General features: G+C 36.0%; 2 protein-coding genes across 2 annotated transcripts in view; one reads left to right on the plus strand and one right to left on the minus strand.

Moving 5' to 3' along the window:
- The window catches only part of LOC6050296, an 88,028-nt gene that overhangs the window by 12,926 nt on the left and 50,718 nt on the right, over positions 1–24,384 (plus strand). The gene's annotated exons all lie outside the window — the stretch shown is intronic.
- Positions 324–7,930, minus strand: LOC6047931 (arrestin domain-containing protein 17). The gene is made up of 2 exons (XM_038263356.1): positions 6,850–7,930; positions 324–792 (listed from the first exon to the last, which is right to left on the minus strand). The coding sequence occupies exons 1-2, from the start codon at positions 7,892–7,894 to the stop codon at positions 554–556; spliced, it is 1,284 nt and encodes a 427-aa protein (XP_038119284.1). The 5' UTR covers positions 7,895–7,930; the 3' UTR covers positions 324–553.

Here is a 24,384-nt window from a genome sequence, read left to right on the forward strand (position 1 = left end):
CGTTTATGTATAGAAAATAAAACTCGGAGGAAAAATTCTGAGCGATGAATAAAGGGAGTTCTTACTCCGGAGTCGTCATAATCCTGGATTGTATGTGCTGTTTCAAAAGAGTGCACTCATCAGTATGAGTTTGTTGAAGTCATGAGTTTGTGAAGTCACCGGGAACTTTTTTGTGAAAATAAATTTGAATTAAATTCATTACCTTAAAAAACCTTAATTATTAGAAAACAATATAAAATTTATTTATTTTCAATTTCATTGCAAAATTAACAAAGATTATCTTTGAAAACTCTTATAACTAGCAATCAGCTATTCTTCGCGGGGCTTTACTATATTTGCAACCACTCAAAAAGGCACCATTACTGTATCACATTCGATCTAATTTCACACATGAAGCCCAATTCGGCAAACATTTCGTCACAACGTAACAAGTCCAACGTCTACTGATAAGACTAAGTGCAACAAGAGTGTGTACCGTTTCTTTAGGAAATACTTTTCCTGACGTCACTTTTATCGACAACTGCTATTTGCGTCACTTTTCACTTCGTTCGGATCAGCTCACTCCATTTGACCCTTTCACCGGTTCAATTTTCGTCATTTCTGCTGGGGTTGTCGGAGTTGTGGTTAATGTTGCGGTTGCAGTTGTTGAAGCTGCTGTCGAGGGGGCTCCCTCCCCAAACTTGTACACCGGATAGCGCGGGGCAAACGGTTTGGCCCCCAGCGTTTGCTGCTCGTCGTCTTCCTGGATGTCGATGGCAGCCCGGCTCGGTGATTCCTCGAAGCTGTGGGGCACTGGCAGGAAAATAAGGAAAGGTCAGGTTACTTGTAGTGTACTGAATTTAGGTATCACACAGAAAAAAAAATCATGGTAATATTACATCTGGAAAGGGGTACATCTTTTATGTCAGAAAAAAGGTGTAATTTTACCACTTTTCTGGTGTAATGTCACTTTTTCAGTTTAAATTGAGGTAAAATTACATCATAAAAGAGGTAATATTCAACCATCCAAAATTACAGCTTCCAAATTCACATTATTTTTTACTGTGCATCTGGGAATGAGTACATCTTTCATGTCAGAAAAAAATGTTCTACCAATATTCCGTTGAAAACCACTTTTTCAGACTAAACTGAGGTAATATTACATCATAAAAGAGGTAATTTTAAACCTTCTAATTTTACATCTTCCAAATTTATACATTTTTTTACTGTGTAGGCAGCATTAAAAAAATATTCCTATGATAGAAATAAGAAAACTTTGTAATAAAAAAAAACATTTTTTAACATAATTTTTCTCCAGAATTATAAAACAACTGTTATCTGTACCACGTGTCATCTAAATAAAAAAAATCCAGCAAATTTTCCCTTCTTGACAAATTGCCTTCCAGCTCTCTCAATTTTATTTGTTTCTGGTTCTGTCTATTTTTCGGATGAACACGATCTTAAGAGCTAACGAATGTAGCATATCTTCCAATTAGAGTTCTAAACCACTCTTAAGTACTTGTTCTAGTGCATTTCCACTTTTTCGTTTGGAACTACGAAATCGAGTAGCACTTGTTGCTCATGCTGTATCAGCAAAATCTGCAAGCATATATTCAATACATCCACACTCTACAGCATTAGATCACTTCAAATCTATCTCACGTCTTTCCAATGAATTTGGTCTATTCATCAAAACTGAGCTTAGTTGCCGGTAAAATTGGTGCATCTATTGCAGCTACGATATCAATGGGTAAAATTCAGAAAGATGCTCCACAACATGCAAACATCATCTGCAAGCATATTTGAAAGGAGCACCAACTACTCGAAATCCATCTCTTTCCTAGTCTATTCAATTGATTTTACCTTATTTATCAAATTTGAAGAGTGAGTGAGCATCCATTGCAGCATGCAACCATTCCACGATCTTGTGATTTTTGTAGCCAATTAACAATTCAGATTGCCAGAATACCAACAGCGCTAAGAGCATATCTTCACATTCACTCGGGATAATCCTGAAGAATTTTGAAATTATTTCTAGATTAATTTGAATCAAAGAGCGGAGAAGTGTCTGCACATTCGCACGTAATTTTTTGTTTCCCTTTCTATGTTTCATTTAACAAACCCACTTGAAACATTGGATGTCTGCATTTAAGCGATACGATGTTTGAATAAGCTTCTCGTTGTTCTAGAGCAGTTCTCATGCTTTTCGTTATTTTTTTCTAGTTTTTATTTGGATGCAACTTATCCCAAAAAGCAACTTTGCACCAGCGGTTTCTCCAAACAAGTCTCCATACAAAATTGAGGACTGTCCATTAGCGTGGTTCACATCTGAACATCTGAAAAAATTGCTATGAGCAATTCTCTACGAAATCGTTCGATTTCAAAAAAAGAAGCAATATTGTGTCATTGGTTCACCCATACAAGTCTCAATACAATTTTGGCAGCTGTCCATACAAAAATGATATGCGAAAATTCAAAAATCTGTAACTTTTGAATGAATTGTCTGATCAATGTGGTGTCTTCGGCATAGTTGTAGGTACTTTTGAGGACTATTCAGAAATAAATAGGTTCACGAGGAAAAAATTGTTTGCCGATCTTTTAATTAACGTGTTTTCACAAAAACTCAATTTCCCAAAATCCGTATTTTTTTATTTTCGAGATTTTTTGATATGTGTTAAGGACAAAAACCCGAAACTTTTGAGCCGTATGGTCAAAAATTCTGCCGTCGAGTTATGATTTTTTTGAAAAAATGAGATTTTTCGAAAAAAAAAACGAAATTCATACATCAGTTTGATCAAGTTCCACAATAGGGTTGGGAAAAAGAGCCTGCAATTTCGCTACCTTTTCCTAATTAAGTTTAGCATCAACACTTCCCGTGCTCCTAATCCTTATTCCTGCCCCGGTGAATGGTGTAGATGGGAGCGGCATGCAATGGATGGCTTTCATGGTGCTGGCTATCCTGTCCTTGTAGAATCGGTTTTAATTACTTTGCATCAATTTCTAAGCAACCTGGGCTGCATAATCATCACACATACATGACGAAATCCAGTCTGCAACCCGCTAAGATCACAATTTCCATGCGAATGCGAAATCGAAATTTCATACATAGGGTATTTTAACCATTAGTGGACCCCCTAGTAGAGCCGAAGCACATTTTTCACAAATTTTCAATATTTTAAGCACTTTTTCATAACCCTTTGTACAAAATAATGGAATCTGGAGTGTTTTGAACAATTTTGAGTATTTGTTTCATCAGTTTTTTGTTTTTGAGTAGAAAAATAGCCATTTGAAAAAAAAGTTTTTTTTGCCTGTTATGGACCGACCCCCTTTTCCTAAAGTGGACCCGGGTCCATAATCCGATTGTGGACCCGGGTCCACTATAGGCAAACTGTTATTTTTGTTTTATTTTGTACCAAATTTAACCGATATTTGATGTTTTGATGCATGGTGTAGGGCTAATGATAGATATAATGAATAAAAGATGGATTTTGCTCACTTTTCATCATAAACAAATATGTTTTGTTAACAAAGGAGAATGGGCGAAATTGGTCCAAGGATGTACACGAACGGGACCAACTTTTTTCGAAAGATCTCGCCGAGACATGAAAAAAAGTCTTCTGGACCAACTCTCTAGACCCCGGGGTTAAAAAGTTACAAGCTGTTGAAGTTTGAGCATTTTGGGTAAAAATGTATAAAAAATGGTATTTTTACTATTTCTTAAATCATTCATAAAATCTCTATTATATTATGGATTTCGATAATCTTGACTTCATTCGACGCGTATCAGTAAAAACTATGAGTTCTGATATGTCTTAGCATGATTGAAACATGAATTCTCTTGTTTCTATCCGTTTGAACTGTTTGTGCAAGAGGCATACCATAGAAACAATTCGAAACTTCAAGATTTTGAAACCGGATCCTACCCAGACTGCTTCAGTGAGTATGGAAGGCTACAGTGCAATGTTGTAACAACTTATTGGGATGTTCTGAGTCATCCGAGAACTCCTGGGAGTTAAGACCGGTGAGTCTACCGCCGTAACAAGCAAGAGGTCGACGGTTTTTGACCGCTGATCATACCCGCATAGCATCAGTGAGTATGGCAGACTACTTTGCTAATGTGTTGGAATGTCCTGGGTCATCCTAGGACTCCCTGGAGTTATGATCTGTGGGTCTAATACCGTATCAAGCAAGATGTCGATCGGTTTTGATAACGGATCATACCCGCATAGCTTCAGTGAGTAAGGTAGAATACCTTATTGAAGTTTTGAAATGTCCTGGGTTCTCCTACGACTCCCTGAAGTTAAGATCGGTAGGTCTATTACCGTAACAAGCAAAATGTCGACTGGTTTTAATAACGGAACATACTCGCATAGCTTTAGTGAGTGTGATAGACTATTTTGCTGATGTGTTGGGATGTCCTGGGTCATCCAAGGACTCCCTGGAGTTAAGATCTGTGGATCTTCCGCCGTAACAAGCCAGAGGTCGACGGTGTTTGACCCCGGAACAAACCCGCAAAGCTCCAGTCAGTATGGTAGACTGCTTTGTTAATATGATGGTATAAACCAAAAACCGGTCGACGTCTTGCTTGTTTCGATAGTAGACTTACAGATCTTAACTCCAGGGAGTCCTAGACGAACCCAGGACAGTTCAAAACATTATTAAGGTATTCTATCATACTCATTAAAGCTATGCGGGTATGATCCGTTATCAAAACCGATCGACATATTGCTTGTTACGGTAATAGACCCACAGATCATAACTCCAGGGAGTCCTAGGATGACCCAGGACATTCCAACACATTAGCAAAGTAGTCTGCCATACTCACTGATGCTATGCGGGTATGATCAGCGGTCAAAAACCGTCGACCTCTTGCTTGTTACGGCGGTAGACTCACCGGTCTTAACTCCCAGGAGTTCTCGGATGACTCAGAACATCCCAATAAGTTGTTACAACATTGCACTGTAGCCTTCCATACTCACTGAAGCAGTCTGGGTAGGATTCGGTTTCAAAATCTTGAAGTTTCGAATTGTTTCTATGGTATGCCTCTTGCACAAACAGTTCAAACGGATAGAAACAAGAGAATTCATGTTTCAATCATGCTAAAACATATCAGAACTCATAGTTTTTACTGATACGCGTCGAATGAAGTCAAGATTATCGAAATCCATAATATAATAGAGATTTTATGAATGATTTAAGAAATAGTAAAAATACCATTTTTTATACATTTTTACCCAAAATGCTCAAACTTCAACAGCTTGTAACTTTTTAACCCCGGGGTCTAGAGAGTTGGTCCAGAAGACTTTTTTTCATGTCTCGGCGAGATCTTTCGAAAAAAGTTGGTCCCGTTCGTGTACATCCTTGGACCAGCTCCCATACAAATTTGCCCATTCTCCTTTGGCTTTAAACAACAAAAAAACCTAACAGACATTTAAACACATTTATTTCCGAAAAAGGTTAGAGAAAACGTTTCATAAACCACTGTAAACATACAAATAATTTAAAAAAGTAATTTTGATGCAATTTTTTCCATATTAATTACATAAATGATTGACCGAAACTAAACAATAGATTTGTATACAGTTGCTGATAAAACCACGCATGTTTATTTAAAAATAATGTTTTGTTATTGATTTATTATTATAAAATATCATTTCAAGCTGCAACTATGATGCTTCAGTTAAGTACCATTAACTAAAGTTTTGATTAATTATAAATTCTTTCGGCTTCAGCATATTTGGTACTTTTAACATGAAAACAGCTATATTTATACTCATAATTGAAAAAATATGCGTTTAGGTTGATTAGAACAAGCATTTATTGTATGTTTAAGAGAAACTTTTGCTTAAATACCCAGTTTTCTTTATTTTTGTAAGTTAAATTAACAGGGGTCCACTTTTGGAAAAGTTTGGATTTTCGTTGTCCTATATTGGACCCCCCTAATTTTTGATCGAAAATGAGCAGTTCTTCGTTTTATTTTAGTAAAGTTCCTTAAACCTTATTTCGACCTGCTGAAGTTGAGTAATCAGTCAAAAAATGATTGGATAGTTAATTCAATCATAAAATATATATGCAGTTTTGTTGCGAAAATGCTAGTGGTCATGGCTGATTTCAGATGTCGAACTCAAAACACTTATTTTGGCTGAAAGGACAAGTCAATGTCAGCCAACATTCTTTTAAATGATGCTGAACATGCCAAATAAAAAAATTGTAGACAAAAACACGCTTGAAATTGTGATTTTATTGAATTTTTCATCAAAAACCCTTCAGAGGGTCCACTGTAGGAAAGGGGTCCACTAACGTACCCTAATTTTTTTATGGTCTATTTTTTTATGTAAAATTTAATTTGCAATCTAAAAGTACTTTACAGATTTTTTGATAAAGGGCTCCGTTATCAAGATATATCCACCGAAAGTTTCAACGAAATATTTGCAGTTTTCGATTTTTATTTCGTCAATGTTTTTATTTCATCAATGTTAAAAAATGAAACATTTGTAGAATTTTCCGATCTCTTCGAAAACAATATTTTCAAAATTTTTGAATCATGACTTTTCAACATTTCAAAAGGGCCAAACATTCAGTATTACGCCAAACATTCAATATCAACTGAGGTGAATCGGGAGATCGGCAGTTTTTAGAGCAAATTAATGCTTAACATTTGGAAAACGATGCACTATTTTTGTTGTTTTGTGTCTGTTCTATCCAATATCAATCGGAAATACCAAAAAAATGTGCAGTAACAAGATTAAAACAGCTGTTCCAATTCGCCCCAGGTGTCTCATCTCATCTCATTATAGTTTCAAAATCACTTTATCACCGTACTGTTCACAGTGGACATCACAAGCCTTACACCGATGATTTTAAACTCACTTTTCAACGACTGCAAACTCGACGCCATGTGCTGCGTCGCCAGGTTAGACACCGACGTCGTCGACACGCCCTTCAACATCGGATTCCCGTCCACCACCGACGATTGCTCCTGAGATTTGTTAAGATTCGCCAACGGCACCGTCCCAATGGTGATCGGAATCTTGACCCGCGGACTCGCGTGCAGTCCCACCACTTTGGCGATTATTTCGATAAAGTATTCGATGCGGATGATGGTGCTGGACCGAGTCGGGGGTTCCGGTGGTATGAGCAACCGACGTTCGTACCCTGCCGAACGGTCCCGATCGACTCCGCTGCACTGGTACTTGACCAGGGTGCAGAATACAGTTTTGGATCGTTCGCTGGGGGATTGGCTGAGATATTTCACCTGGCGGCGGAGCTTGAGCTTCACTTCGCTGATGTCCTTGCGGCTTTTGTTCATAATGTCTACGGTTACGCGGACCAACTGACCGGGGACGTACCCGGTCATGGGTACACAAACAGTCATGATCATGGGAGCCGATCGGCAGGGACCACAGCTGAATTGGCGCATGTTTTCCTTTACGATAGCTTCGTTCAGGGGTGGTGATATCCGGTTAAGATCCAACTGTTGGACCACCGTAAACGCAATCTTATAGGTTAGGTCATACTTCCACGGGCGTTCAAACACGATCCGAATCGTATACCGCACATAGCCAAAGTCCCCCTCGAAGGACGTGGGACACTCCGGAGGTAACCGATACGAGAACCGATATCGATGTGATCCCTCACCCAGTTCCACCTCCTCGCTGGATTCACTCGAACTCCCACTTAGGAAGACCACCGTGTGCGCGGCGTACTCTTCCCGGGAACTAAACACCGCACTAGAACCGGTTTCCCGCGTCTCCGCCCACTTGCAGCTGCCCTGGCCGGTCAACCGCAGGTAAACACTACGCACTTTCTTCGCCTTCGGAACCTGAATGTCCACCTGACCGACGATGGTCTGCCCGGCCAGGAACACCCCGTGGGAATTGTCCTCGAAGGAGATGTCGCAAACTGGAGGTGCCATCGCGCGCACAGATCGAACTTGACTGTGGAATGCCTCTTCTCGGCCCCAGGGTCGGCCACGCCAGGGCTCTGATAAGAAATACTCGTCGTCGTCGTCGTCGCAATCGCAATCGGAAATCTAGACACACAGACAACAACGGCACCAAATCACGGAACCCGACCGCGAATTACGATAAAATTAATTGAATCGAACACCCAAGGGGGGTGCCTGGATCCGGATTCGGGGGAGAAGGGCGGGAAGTTGAGTGTGGGATTAACGCGCACATTGCTGTTTGTGGGTTGAATCTGCTGCTGATAAGATAAGGATTGGCCGGTGTATCGCGTATCGCGTATGGAGCCGATCAGGATGAATCACTTCTGAGCAGCAGTGCAGAAATGTTTTGGCTTTCTAGCTGTGGAGATACGATCAGTATACTATAAAAAAGTGAATTGATAGGTTATAAATGGTTGTAAATTGGCTTGGGGAAGAGTCATCAGTCCATAAATAATTTGCAGACTATTGCTAAAGCTGCCCTAATTTTAGCTGTGCCTTTCTTTAAAACTCGTTTTGCAATCTCCATTATTTATTTGTTCGTTGATCTGAAAAGTGGTGCTAATGCGAAAGTAAATAGTGAGTTGCTGGATATGTGGAAACTGCTCCTCGTGAACTTAAGCCCATAAGTCAGCAATCCTCTTCCTGATTTGGCTTTAACTTTTTGAGGGACTTCCCTGTGATCAAATAAGCCAGTTTACATCATTTGTTTGGCCGTCTTCCTACAAATTTCTAAAATTTGAAACTAAAATGGTATTGAAAACTAATATATGTAATACTAAATCTAAATTCTGATGGCTTTGGTATCCTCAGCACGATAGAAATTCAACATAAATGATTAAATTATATCACAAAAAGTGGCAGTGCGTGGCCGAATGGTTACGCTGTCCGCTTTGTAAGTGGATGATTCTGGGTTCGATTCCCATCTGCTCCAACCTTCCATCGGATGAGGAAGTAAAATGTCGGTCCCGGCCTTGGTTGTTAGGCCGTTAAGTCATTCCAGGTGTAGGAGTCGCCTCCATGCCATAAGTACAAACAACACACCAAACCAAGCCTACTCCGGTGGAATCGCTGGCGGTGGTTGGACTTACAATCCAAAGGTCGTCAGTTCAAACACTGGGGTGGAAGGTTCCTTGGAGTAGAAAGAGGTTTGGGTGCCCTCCCCATTCAAGCCTTCGGACTCCTAGGTTCGAGCAGAAACTTGCAATAGAGACCACAAAAGACCCGGGGGTCGTTAATGTGGATGGTTTGATTTTTGATTTGATATCACAAAAAGTCAATTTGCACAAAAAACATTGCATTTTTCTTGAGTAAGGCCGTTGCAAATATTCTCCAAAGTTTATACCTTATATCTTCCCTAACCTTTTTCCTGTCAAAGACAAGGTCGAAAAAACTAAGGTCTAAAGGAAAAAAGGTCAAAGTGAAAAGAAAGTAGGAAGGACGAAGATCGGAAGTGCATTTTCATCACTATTGAGTTAATAACAGGGTTTGGCAATTAAGCATGTGAACTGTCAGAAAAACCACAAAAAGTTAGTACTTTGTTCTAGAAATCTTGATGAAATCAATTACTGCTGAAAATATTTTTTCTTAAAAACTTGCAAGTTTGAATTTTTAGACCACAGATCGGAAAAAAAAACATTAAACTTTACTAAAAAAAAATGTATGATGTATACAGCATTTTGTGATACTTTTTGATTCAAAATATTGAAAGTTGTGCTCGGAATTAGATTTTTTTTATTTTAATGAACTCTATATTCTTACTGAGATTTCTTATAAATTCACAAGCATATTTTTATATTTTTTAAAAACGAATAAGTATTTTTTGTTCTTTTTTTTTACAAAAATGAGTAAATCTTCAAAAGTTTTAAGAGAAAAAGTCTGAATTGAACATATTCTAAAGAAACTTAAATTCTTTCCCAAAAAATACTGTAATATTTCTGTTAGTTTTTCCATTCTATAAAATCAAATTAATGTTGTCTCAAGTTTCTTGTGGGTTTTTCCATTCTTTCAAACATGAGCAGTGTTAAAAAAAAGTTTAATTGTTTATTGTTTATGTAAGGTTTGAGTTTTACTCATTTTCTAAATAATTAAGCCTACGTAAATATTTTTCAAAGTTTGTGTACCTTATCCTTGGATAAAATTGAGGAGGGGGGCGGGAACAAATAAAAAGAAATGAATAAAAATATGAATAAATTTTAAAAAATATGGTACAAGCAAGTCTTTTCAACTTTTTAATATAAAAAGATTTGTATAATGCACTATACACCAGAACATTTGTCTCACAATCATAAGTTTTCAAAAATACAAACGCTACAATCTCGAAAGTTCACAAAAAATCAAAATACTTTTAAACGGGTTCCAAAATGCAAAATGCATTTAAGGAGTTACATACATGTAGAAAATCTCTAAATTTCATATTACGGCAAAATTGTTAAATCCACTCAAAAGATGATTTCCAATCAAACCTGCAAGTTTCATGAAGATATTTCATAACCAAAGTGAGTAACAGACGATTTAAGCTTGAAATGTTGTCATGCGTGAAGCAAACTGTCAAACTTTGAAAGCGTTTTTCTCTAAACACAGAGTTGATTTACGGGTTCCACGATATCTCGAGATGGGATGGACCAAATGCGCTGATTTGGGGTGAAGAGTCCCAAGACATATTCCGTGTGCATGTCGGAGCCCGATTTCTAAATTTAGCTCTTTAAAAAATACAAAAATCATAAACTGACGATTTTTTATACGAAAAATTTAAAAATATTTTAAACTTTTTTTTAAATATTTTTTTCTGAAAATCAACTTTTGTCATGCACACGAACCGGTTAAACGAGTCATAAAAAAAAATTGAGCCGATTTGGTTGAAGCAGTGTGGAGAAAGCGTGAAACTGCTAACTTAAAAAATCGATATCTCCGCAATGATACATCCAAATGTTTCAAATTTGCTCTGTTAATAATTGAAAATGAATATTTTAATGCTCTGCAAACAGATTTACAAAAAGTTGTAGTGTGTGCTCGTACCAACCTCTGACATTTTTGCCGATTTACATGTATGTAACCCCTTAAAATTGTTTTGAGCTTAGTTCAACTTCTTCAATTTAAATTTTTACGTTTTTTGAATAAAATATTTTCGAGTCAATACTGAAGGGTTTGAGAGTGACATGAACTTGGAAAAAGGTTTACAACGGCCTCACCATTTTTGTATGGACAGTAGGATGCCCACAAAAAATGACCCCCTGCTCCACAAGCGGGGAACGGGTTATTTTAAGCATCTGGGTAAATTTTGAGCGAAATTGGTTGAGATTAACCCATTCATACCCGAGCCTAAAGCTGGTGAAAAAAACGAGTTTCATACAAAAATAACTTATTAAAATTGCTAATAACTTTTCAGGATCGAGTTTTACAGCTTTGGTATGTCCTACAAAGTTGTAGATCATTCAATTTCCAATGACCGACTTTGCTCTTATTATTGGTCCAAAGTCCTAAAATAGCTCAAGGAACAATATTCAGCTTGTGGAGCGAGGTTTTGAAAAAAAAGTCCCATATTCTTGGTACCCTAATGGACAGCTGCCAAAATTGTATGAAGACTTGTATGGAATAATGCAAAATGGGTGTTTTGGTCAAATGTCTAAATAAACAATACAAATAAATTGCTCTAAATCGACATTGTAAACACTTAAATTATTTATTTTTTTATTTCCTTAAACATGTTTTTTAAAGGATCAAAATTCATAAGAGCAAAATCCATTTTTAAATAACTCCAATCAATAAAAAACACAGTGCCATTCTTAACTTGCCGAGCCCATGCAGAAATAATTCGATTCCAATCATCGCGCTATCAGTTCCGCTTTCCAATCTTGTTGAAACAAAAAATCAAAATTTATATCCCAGTAAAAGTGCAGCAAACATGCGATAAAAAAAACCTCACTCGCGATTGCGTCCGTCAGTCAGTGACATAAACTTCCATGTACGCAAATATTGACAAGTGCAATTTATCTGCTGGTTTTTTTCTCTCTGTTCGTTTCGGTATTCACAAAAGAAATGCCCCGCGGGAGGGGGCCATAAATTTCGCGTTCATTTTTTATTTATCGCGAATCCCAGGTAATTTACCGAAACTGTCAATTTTCCGCCAGAGTTGCAAGTTTTTTTTTTTGCTTGTTTTGTTTGTCTTTTCTTCTGCCATTTCACCAGTCATAAATATTTTTATGATGTTAGTCCGCTGTTCCTGTTCGCTGGCGATTTTTTCAGTGTAATAACAAATGTAAACCTGCTCTCGAACAAGAACAGGCCGGCAATTGAATTGTCAAAATAAAAATAAATAGAGTGGAAATAAGAAGATAAGAAGCAAAAATCACTGGCGACGACACGGTGGGTATAAATTATGGTTACAATTTACTTTTAATTGCACGTTTTAACCACTCGAGCGCCCACATCGAAAAGAGCGCCATAAATTTGGTCGACTCTATTATAGCAGCAACCGCTGCTGCTGCTGCTGCTGCTGCTCCTGCTGCTGCTGCTGCTGCTGCTGTAGGCTTATAATCACACATTTTAAGATAATACACGTGGCGGTTGAGCCACCTCACCTTAAGCCAAGTGAAGGGGGAAGTCGTTTGTTTTTCTGCTGCTGCTCTTTTCGGCTCGCTTCTCCTCGTATAAAACAACTACCATTTTTTAATAGGGATATTTATTTTCAAGAGACGATTTGGATGGCCTGGTAATGAGTAATAAAACCGCATCAGAATTTGAGCGATAAAATCATGCACCGAAGTGAGAACGGATGGTGGAACAGACGGGTGAAGATCTTTTTTTCTCTCTCTACTTTTTATTTACTTGTTTTAGCTTGAGGAGGCTACGTTTGAAGTATGGACCTGGATGGTGGTGAGAATGTGGGGCAAAATTATTCTTCTTTTGTTCATAAAACAGAAGATCTATGGCGCTCTGCAAAACATTGTTGGCTAAATTTTTACATTTTTATCGTCAAAATGTCAATTTTCATGTCAGAATTTTCATGTTTTTAATTCAAAGTTTTAGAAGGAACTGGCTTGGACTAATCGCAAGTTAATATCTAAAAATTATTACCAATTTCGAGGGATTTTTTTTTTCAAATTTGTAGAAACAGAATGAAGTTACGAAAAATATCCATCCAATAAAAAAAACATTCTTTGTCATTTTCGTTTTAACAAAAAGATGATAGGAAAATTTCAAAATATTTTTTTTTAATTTAATATTATTTGTCGTAAACTGAATTGAATACAGTACTTGTTCGATAACTGGGCTGAGAACGTAGCCCAGTCACCGAATGATGCTCGCTATAGCTTATAACTGCGCTGAACGAGAAATAACGAGAGGACCACCGATGCATGATATTTTCCTGTTGAAATATAAAAAGAAAGTTTCTAAAATTTGTTTACAATGCTTACTTTTTATGTTTCTTTAATTTTGACTTGAAATTTAATAAAAGTTTGAAAAAAATATTTTTGATTTATTGAACATGATTTTTGCATACATTAACCCCTCGGTCAATTCGGTTTGTTTTGGTTTTTTGACGTTTTCTGCTTTTTAACTGGGCCAATGCCCAGTTATCGAGCGCCCAGTTAAAAAGCAGCCCAGTTAAACAACGCCCAGTTACCGAACAACTACTGTACTATCAATCGTCAACTGAAAATTAGGTATAAATTCTCAATAATAAATTCCCAGTGCTAAATCTCAGCCTACCAAATAATAATACTTAAAAAATAATAATTAGAATTCCTGAGCGATGGCGAGTGATAATGAGGCTAGTACAAATTTTATTTAAGGTTGTTGTCCCTCGACTCTGGTTGAGAGGTGCAAAACAAAACTGATTTTCGTGTTTCAAGCCGTAAAATTTTGAAGCAAAAGGAATTACAAAATGCATTATACATTTAAATTATGTTAAATGCTCTTGTCACAAAATTGACAAAATATTAAAGATTTCATAAAAATATGTGTTCCCCTAAAGTGTTGTGTATTTTTCCGATATGTGGACCCAAACGTAAAATTTGTATAGTGCCCAAAAGTGTCCTATTTAATAAAAACTACAAAAAAAGTCGTTATACAAAGTATCTATTTTAAGTAGTTGACAATCGATTGTCCAAGTTTATTTCACTGAAAAATATTGTTTACCAATCTTTGTTTTTTTGCACACTTCTTGGAACATTTTGTAAAAACCTGTAAGAAAATTTGCACTGGCCTAACTTTCTAAACTATTACCCAATTTTCAATGTCAAAAATACAACATTTGTAAAATTTTGACATCTTCTCGAGAAAAAATATTTTCAGGATTTCAAACCACAATTTAAATTTCGTACCATTTTCAGGAAAAAAATGGTACGTTTCAGGTCTTCTTGAAATTTTAGTATTGTGAAAAAAAATTTGAGAAAATTTCACAAAGACATTAAAAATCTGTTCAATAGATACTATAGATATAGGAAAAATAAGGGCTAATTTAGCAACACTTAAATATACTCATTTGTTATAATGTTCGGTCATAGCACTGAGATTAGGAGGTAGGATCAAAAATAGTTGAAGAAATAAATTAGTTAAACAAATATATATTTTTTAATCTTCTTTAAAAAATGTGGATAGGCACAATATTTTTAATTTGAACAAAATTAAAAAAAAAAACAAGAAATGTTAATCTAAAAATGCTTAAGACTAGAATTTCAATTTAACAAGTAATAAAAATTATTGCAAATTTCAAAAACATTTAAAGTCCACTAAATTATAAAAAAGACAAATCAAAGAGGGAAAGTGATAAAAAGCAAAACAATAATTTCATGTTTTGTGCCTCTTTCTGATTTTTCGTGAATAGTCCTTAGCATAACCTCTAACTTTGTCGAAGTCACAATACGATCAGAAATTGGCACACCTATATTAATAGCCACTAAATTTGTTTTGTATCTAGAATCAAATAATGAAAAATGCCTATTTTGGACATAAGGAATCGGCGATCAAATTTCATCCCAATTAAAAATTTTAAATCACGAAAAAAATATATAATGGAAAGCAAGGGAACTGGCCAAAACAAAACAAATCCATATTTATTTTCGACATTCGCGGGATATCTCTCTATTGTTATTTGCTCTTCTGCCATTTTTTCGAAATTTAGAAGCTAATTTTTCCCGTATTTAGAAGCTTATTTTAAACAACTTTTGTTCAACGAAAAACTTTTTGAAGATAAAATGCTCTTCTAGAGGCGAAGTTGGGTCTTAGATGATTAGATCCATGATCCTTCATGACAAATTCATGTATGATAATTGAATACCAGTAAATTTAAATTACTAAATTTAATAATACACCAATTTAAAAATATTTGGAAAATGCTCTTTTAGGAACTAATGCTCTTAATTTATTTGAGAAATGATATCCAATTCGCAAAAAATAATAAAAAGCATGTACCGTCATCTGGGGTGAATCGGGACACATGGGGTGAATTGGAACAGCTGTTTTAGCAATGTTGCAGCCTAATATTTGGATATTTTTGAGTGGTTTTTGATAGACCAGATTCAGAGCAACAAAATGTGTACATCCATTTTCAAATTTGAAACTTTCAACTGCCCTGAAACTTGCTGTCCCTATTCAGACTGTTGTCCCAATTCGCCCCAGATGACGGTACTAAAAGTTTCAAATCAAATTCGAAAATTTTCTGTTCGTTTTTTTTTGCTGTCCGAAAAAAACGATTTTATCGTTATGCTTACTGATTTCTTTTATATCTCATACACTCTGTCTATTTCATCCTTCACTCCCCCTTGAGAGTGCATAAACTAACTTGCTACTCAGCCCGATCAACAACGCGTTAGGAGTCCGGTGAAACCAAAACCAGAATTTCTCTAAAGACCAACGGGGCCGTGGACCGTTTTGCGATCCAAGCAGGCACCGCGTCGTCATCATCGTCACAGGTCGCCATGCAATTTTCCGACAAGACGTCGCGCCCGTCGACGGACGTCCCGCTGTGAGCCAAGAGCCGCCTGGCTCTTGGTTGGTGGCCACTGGGCCCAGAGGACAGTAGGGTCAGCCAGGCAGTTGTGGTGGAGGAAACAAGATTTGCCGGTACTAAAATGTGCCCTTTGCTTCGATCGGGGTCCTCTTAACCAGGGGGGACTGGCACGCAGAAAAATGTTTGGGGTAGTCTTCGAAGATTCAACTTCTGTTGAGTTTGAAATCTCTAAAACTACATTTTCGTGAACTTAAATTGTTTACACCAGTTTTTGCAGATGTCAGAGATAAATTGCATGTAAAGTGTAAGACAAAGAGCGTTGGTTCAACATTCGGTTGAAGCGATGTTTTTTTTTTGGCTGAATTACTCCTTCGAATTTGTTCTTAAAATTTCTTCCTGTGCAATACCACGAAAGAGAATTTCCTGCCTCCAACTTGGTCAGCTGACCATATAAACATTGTCGCGCACTCTCTTTGGCCAACTCGCTGGACCATTCCAAAGGCAAACACACACACACACACACACCGAGGCCATATTTGATGTGGTTTCGATCGGTTTGTATCTTTTGATATACTGTTGTCGTTGTCGGTTTTCTCGGCCAGCAGAGGGTCTCTTGGTCACAGGACGATGGGCCGGTTTTGGTGTGTGTCTTAAGGGGAAGGCACAACGGCAAAGGTCTACCAGCAACATGGTTGTGAGAGCAGCTTGGTTTCGCAACTCTAAAATTATACCTGCCGGGTGGTCCCCCTTCCTTCCTCCCTCCCTGTGCAAAAGTCGGTGCCTTTCCCCGGGGTTGAGAATGTTGGGATGATGCGATGATTGCTTGGAGACGAAGCAGATTTTAGCAATGAGCAAGTGTTTTGAAACTATCTTGACAGTTTTAAAAACTTCTAAATTATACAAGAAAAAAACAACTTCCAATTTTGTGTACTCTCTAAGGATAATGGATAAATTTTTAAATGATTGGCAATTTTGTAAAAAGATCTTCAACTCTCCATCATCCGAGGTTCAAAAGAGTTGCAAATTTATATGGTAAAACAAACTGAAACTCATACTTTTTTCGAACCTAGATGTTAGAGTGTTGAAAACGTCCTTATAGCTTAAAAATATTTGTTCTATCCTCTGCCATATTACATCATGACATTTTAAAACATTTTTGAATCAATCAATGAATACAATAAATCACATTGTAAGAAACTGTTTGCATAACAAGTTCCTAAAAAAAAAGTATTAGTTTTTGCTCAATATAGACAAATATATGCCCATTTTCGTAAATTGTTTAGTGATTTTCACCAAAATTTCAGAATTTAATTCCCTTTCCCATGATGAGTAGCACTCAGAAATATCAATTTTTCCTAATATTCATTTTTTGAAACGTTATATCTCAGTTTCCAAAAGTCGGATCGACAATAACAAAACAAAATTGTAGATTCTCATCTCTCTAGTGGAAATCACAGCTATTTGAAAATGTTTTTCATAGATGAATAAGGATGGACACAAGTTTGAAAAAAGACAGTACCTTCCTCAAGATCAGGAAATAGTTGACATCCAGCATCAAACATGAAACGCATGAATTGTACATGATATGCTATTTGAAATGTTGACGCTGAAATTGAAAAATTTATTAATTTTAGATTTTATAAATTTTAGCTTATATTTTGTTATCCTAAAATTTAAAAAAAAATAAGAATTTTATATTTTTATAAATTTTATCATTTAAGATTTTTATAATTTAAGATTATGGAAATGTTTTGTTTTAATTTCTAACCTAGAGTTTTAATCTCTCGGCATTTAAGAATTGCTAGACTCAGAATTTAAAAATTTAATGATTTAAGAGTTGAAGAATTTTTAAATTTAAGGTATTTATTATTGTTGGCGTTTAGAATTTCACATTTTTTTTTTCCTTTCGATAACCAATCCAACGATACGTCAGATGATTGAGCAGGACATAGTTTTTATGCAGATAAGTGTGATCCGGCTTCAAAAAAGTACTTAGTTATCGAAAATTAAATTTCTAGCTTTTTTATAATTTTTTGATCACAAAAACCTTTTACATTGTAACAGTCATGCTATTGTAATTTTTTTTCCGAACTATCAAAAAATTCATGAAAATATTATTTTTCTTAAATTTTTGAGTCTATTTTGGATGTGTGTTCCCAAAATTCAAAATTTGTAAAATAAAATGCCTTATGTGATTAAAAACAACAACAAACGTTATTTAATGTTTCCTGAATCCTATAAGCTATTGTCTTTCATATGTGTACACCCAAACGGCGGTCGCATGATTGTGATGCATGGTGGCATGAAAGTATATCAGATTCTGCATTTTGAAATTTGAAATTAAATATGTCTTTATTAAACTTTCTTATAATAATTACATTTCATTTACATTCTAAGTGGTATGGCTACATGCTCTTCATCTTTGTTATATTTTTTGTTTTCTTATTAACTGTTCACATTCATTTATTTACTTCAAATTGTTTTACATTTTTGCATTGAATCGAATACATTTGGGTAAAAAAGAAATCAGATTCTGCATGAATTCTGTCCTCATGCATTTTTTGCACAATTATCGACATTACTGACCGCGGTTTGGTGGTATTGAGAAAAAACATGCTCGAACGAGGATCGAACAAGCAACTTCTTAGTTGATAATCTGATGCGTTACCACTGCGCCGTGGAGCGCTTGATGAAAAGATATGGATAGAGCACAAGCACATTCTTCACTTTGAGCACTTTCTATGGGATGCTTCAGCATATATATATGTATTGGTGAGAACTGCAGATACCTGACATGTTTACACTAGGGCAAAAATTAGCAATGAGCTTTCTGCAAAAACTGTTATAAAATGTAATATTTTCTGCAGTAAATCCACTGTTGCAGATTTTGATACATATTTTTCCTTTGGTTGTAGGACCTTTTAATTGATGTAGTAGAACTCTAGAATTGATTATAATTGTTTTTGCAATGGAAATTTCAATGTTTAGCAATAATTATTTTTTGGGAACAAAAACATGAAAATTTCATTTAATAAAATTTTCATTGACAAAATTTTCATTGACCAAAGCATAATTTACAATTTCGGCGAAAATACCAAAATGATCCGAAAATCACTTCTCAAGATGCGGGGTTTGACGTTCTCATAGAACTTTTGTATGGAAAGCTCCCAAGTTAGTATGGAGACTTTTATCGAAAAACAAAAAAAAAATCAAATTGGATTAATTAGACATAAGGAATAGATGAAGATTAAATTAATAACAGTAAACACAATTAGAAAAAAAAACGATAATAAATTGAAAAGCTATAGAATTGTTCTAATCTTATTTTTTTAAATTCTGATTGATGTGTCTTTCGATGCATGTGCCAATTTTTCCTTGGGAAGGGAAATAACAAATATTATTAGCTATTGCCTCACTTAAAAAAAAAGAAACATCATTGACATTTTTTTAAAAGCTTTCATATTTTAAAGGAAAAACGTTGTGCAACGGTAAGACAACAAATGTAATTACAAATATTTATATCTTTTCATTCTCTGTCAAATTTGAACTCAGATGCAATCAGTTGATTACATTTATGTTTTAAAAAATGTCCCTTGATTTTTTGGACCGAGTTGAAAGGAAAAAGAAATTTGCAACGGCCTAGCTACAAAAATTATCCTTGCTATTGGATTTGTTTTTTATTTCGCCATTTTACAAAAAAAAACCTTTACCATCAATAATTTATTGAACTCAAATAAGCTTACTTGCAATTATATTGGAAATTTGAACCATTAAAGATTTACATTACGTTACTCCAGCAGCACAATCACGGCTTAAAATCTCATAATTGCACAAAAAGTAGCACGTTACATAGAAACCATGTTTTGCGCGACAAACAATATCTATCCTTTCAACAGTCCACCCCGCGAGCTCCAATCAGATTAATTACCGACCATGTTTTGTAAATGTTGCAACCGAGTTGAATAATTTATGAGTGCACAAAATTATGCACTTCAACCCAACTCAACCACAACAGCAGCGAAACCAGCAGCGGTCGATCATAATCAGTGTCACCCATCGGAACGGCGCAGCTTTCCCGCGCTCACAAAACCCAACCAATAGATCATACATTGCGCGAACTTAATTCCCAGCCCTCCCGATCGGCAGTTGGAAAACACAGTCACTTTTTAAGTACCTCCCCGCGGACCATTATTAGATCATAACAACGTGTCCAAAAGGAAATTAATTGCAGCCGGGCCGACGACGACGACGGTGGCTGCAAAGATTTTGATTTAGAGGTGCATGTTTACCTCACCTCACCTGCTCTGTCCCACAGCAACAGTCGGAAAGGTGAAAATCTACATTAACATTTAAATTGTATCGTGTGTGTGTTCCGCCCCGCCGTTACCACCGGTTTGGGGTAGTCCGATTCTGGTTAAGTTCGCAAATTGCAACCGCGTATGGACTTGAGAAGATTCCATGGCAGTGTGCGAAACTAGACTGGAAAGATTCTCGTTTAGGAGTACTCGGTGGAGATGACCTAAAATAATGTAGCTTTGTAACAGAGATACACTCAAACCCCGATGGTTTGACACCAATTGTTGTCAAACGAACGGGGTCACTTTTTAGTTTGACACCCCTTTTACACGGAGTTCACACACACTACCAAACGTTTGTTTTGATAGTGTGCGTGAGCGCCGTGTAAAAAGTTACAGTTCGTCACTTATTAGTTTGATTTTGACCAACCAACGGGGTACAAACTTATAAAGTGTCTAACGAAAAAGTGACCAACCAGAGGGGGTTGAGTGTAGCAAGCTGCTTGTTCAAATTTTTAAGAAGAGTTGTCAAAAATAGACACCCATTTAGTAGTGCACGATGGAGATGCCCTAAGCTGGTTCGCTTAATTATTAGTAGGGTTTGCACGCTGAATCAAAACTTTTCGCAAATTCCGATGGAACTTCTCATCTGGCAGTTGTCCCCGAGCGGCCACTTAACGAGAAGCTTGCACATGTTTTGCATTTTCCCGTTCATTTCGAACAACTTGGAACAGACTTCGGGTCGAGTTCTGCCCTGTTCGGTTCAGCATTCTTACAGGTCGGAGTTTCCTTTTGGTCAACCGCGCTGACTTCAATGTCCTGTACCGGTCGGGGTTTGTGTTATTCTTGTTTTTCCCCAACGAGAAATAACTGTGCGGCTGGATTGTCACCAACCAAGATTGCCGAGGTGGGCTGGAACTCCGCGCAACCTTGTCCGCAGTTGTGGTTTTAAAAAAAGGTTTGGTCGGCCCTTTTGCGGAAAGCGATCGAGTACGTGCGACAACCATGTGGTCGCGGTTGAACAATTACACGAGCCTAATATAGTAGATCGAGCATAGCTCTCTGCGAGATCTTGATTGGAACAGTCAACGGAACGGATTAAGAGGTATTGAAATACGATTATTGCTATCGGCACATTGTTGTGTTCGAATTAAGGTTAGTTAAACTAGGTTGCACCACGCACTAAACTAACAATTTAAAGGTCCTCGGATCGAATCTCACTGACAGTATGGTTGTAATGAAGGTTAGAAACCCTAATGACTCTTTGCATAGCATAGCATAGCATTTCTAATTACATATACGTTGTCAAAAAAAATCGATTCGATCTAATTTACAGCCAAACCATACACAAAACCCCTCACAGAGTCCAGAAACGTCTGCGAACCAGGCCTATTATTTTCCAATGGCCAATCCAACTCTTCAAGCTCGGAAAGTGTACAACGGCTTACAACAAACACACGTGGTCCGCTCAAGTGCACTTAGTGGTTTACGATGTTTCTTTCCTCACATCACAGCCGAGCACATGTGGAAAGTCCCCCTTGCTTGCGCTTCTGAACACTCAACGTGTAATTGTGCGTACCCCTTTTGCTATAGGTTGGTTGGTCCTGGAAAACCACACACCAAGAGTGCCCTTTCTCCTTATCTGGACGAGATTGCATGGAATTGTTTTGGGGGCCTCTTTTACTAGAGAGAGGTCTGTCCGGTAGAGGCTAAAGGGCCAGATATAAGGTAACTATTTGTGTTGAGATCTGCCCCCTCCGAAATAGGCGGACGTGTAACCGAACGAGAGTTTGCTTTGGGTTGTGGTTAACGATGTAGTGGGACATTCATTGTCAAAACAGAGGGGTTTTGAGTGAACTGCTTTTGATGCCTTACTTAATGAACTTTATAGATTTTCCAAACCCAAGTATAACAAAAAGTGGCAAATTGTTTATTTTACATCTCTCTTTGGTTATCTATTTCCGTAGCAATTCTATTTTTATGAAGAAATTATTGACCCTATTTAGGGGGCGATCCATAAACCACGTGGACACTATTTTGCGACATAAATATTTTAAAAAATGTCCACGTGATTTATGGATGCTCCCTTTTCCTTATGTTCATAAATGTTGCTTGTTATCAGTTGTAAACTAGCTTTGAAAACTTTCCAAAATTCTTTGAAAACTACTCTTGCTGTTGATTTGATTTTGAATTGATTTGAACGCATTTTTTTGTGTATTACACACTAAGATTTTTAACCGAGTTAGGTAAAGCTTACCGAATTTTCAACTGCTGAACAGTCTAAACTGAAATTTACCGAATTCGGTAAAAACTTACCGAAATTCGGTAATGAAGTTCATTTTGACAGATGGTTTACCGATCTTTACTTTACCAATTTTTCAACTACCGAATTCGATAAAAAAAATCTGTGTGTGTAGTTTTTGTATGTAACAGTTATGCAATTTTGAAATATTTTTTTTCTTGATTTTCGACCAAACATTTAATATCCAATCAAAAAGTTATTTTGGTAAGGTGCATAATTTTCGAATTATAGACGTTCAAAGATAATGACTAAAAAACTTCATCATTTTGAAATCATTTATTGCTCAAAAAAAATGTTGTTTTAAGTCAAGCTTAATTTTTGAGCGGATCAAAATAGTATTAGTAGTGCTCTGAGTTTTTTTGTACATTAAATTTGGCTGAAGCTTTGTAAATTTTTTAACGTTAGTTCGTATACAATTACAGTGTAATTTAAGAACCTGTCCATTAAAAACGCTATGAAAATATTCAAGAATATGATCAAAATCAACAGAAATAAAAAATAATTCCGTGAAAAACTATTTTTTGGCAATGTTGCCATTTAAAACATTATTTTTCGAAAATGTCCAAGGCCAATACGATAACAAAATTCGAAATCATTTAAGATGTAAAATCAAATTTTTAATCAAAAAGTATATTGTTTTATATTATCACAGGTTTTAAGTTATAGCCACTTCCAATTGTTATTAATATCAAGTCATACTTATCAATAAGTTAGTGCAAATTAATTGGTTCATTAAGTCTTGTTGAAAAATGAGGCTTGATTTAAAAAATTTGAAAATATTTTTAACAGAAAGATCAGAATATTTAAAAAAAAGAATCATTCCTAACATTGTCTGTCAGTCAAATCTGAGGATCAAAAAAGACAATTTTTGAGCTATGCCCAGCAAGGGGCAAAAAGTATTTGGCAGTGTTGCTTATTTTAAGGAAAAAACATAATTTTCAGAAAATATTGAAAAATGGTCTAAAAAAATCATGATAATATTACATCTGGGAAGGGGTACATCTTTAATGTCAGAAAAAATGTGTAGTTCTATCTTTGAAAAGGTGTAATTCTAGAGTTTTTTTTAAAAGGTCCTATAAGCTATTATCTTTCATATGTTTATAGGACCTATTAAAAAAAAACTCTAGAATTTTACCTCTTTTCTGTCACCTTTTTAGACTAAATTGAGGAAAAATTACATCATTAATGAGGTTAATATTCAACCTTCCAAAATTACACCCTTCCAAAATTACAGCTTCCAAATTTACACAAATGTTTACTGTGTAGATGCAAAATCGGATACAAAATCAAAAATAATTTATAGAAATTTTAACAAAGTGCACAGTTTTCGAGATAAATCCACCTAAAGTGATTGTTTTTCAATGCTCATGGTGGCCAATATTTTTTTAAAGAGTTAGGAAAATTTCCTTAATTTCAATTGTCTACAATACTTTGAAGATTGAAATAGGTCAAGCTTAATCATGGCTTCTACAGGTTAAAAAAATTGCAAACGGTCCACAATATCAAAATTTATGTAAGTACTACCGATTGCAAATTTCTGGACTTTTTTTTTATAAGATCCAATAAGTATTTGCTTACATTTGTTGTAGAACACAGAGGCAGCAATTTATGCAACCAAATGTTGAATCAACATAGTTAATGAGTTATTTTATAGTTTTCAACTCTCCCAAAATGAAACGAGCAAACGATGCCATATTTCGAGAATTGGTGATTGTTTCTGTGATTAAAAGTTGATTAAAAGGCTCCGTTTTAGATTGTTTATCCACCTAGGTAATACAAAACTCTGATACTGTTCACTTTATTGTGGATGATAGAATCGATCAAAAAATTATGAACATTTAAAGTCCATGCAACTAACTTAAACTCAGGAGTTCATAAAAAAAACTACTTGTTTATTATCTTTCAACAG

Source organism: Culex quinquefasciatus, chromosome 3, assembly GCF_015732765.1.
Source record: "Culex quinquefasciatus strain JHB chromosome 3, VPISU_Cqui_1.0_pri_paternal, whole genome shotgun sequence".
In the NCBI taxonomy this organism is placed as follows: Eukaryota; Metazoa; Arthropoda; class Insecta; order Diptera; family Culicidae; genus Culex; species Culex quinquefasciatus.

Excerpts from the sequence above, each read along its gene's own strand:
- LOC6047931 (XM_038263356.1), bottom strand. The coding sequence starts at position 7,894 with ATGGCACCTCCAGTTTGCGACATCTCCTTCGAGGACAATTCCCACGGG. Across the intron at positions 793-6,849 it reads GAGTTTGCAGTCGTTGAAAA|TGCCCCACAGCTTCGAGGAA; the intron begins GTGAGTTTAAAA and ends TTTTCCTGCCAG.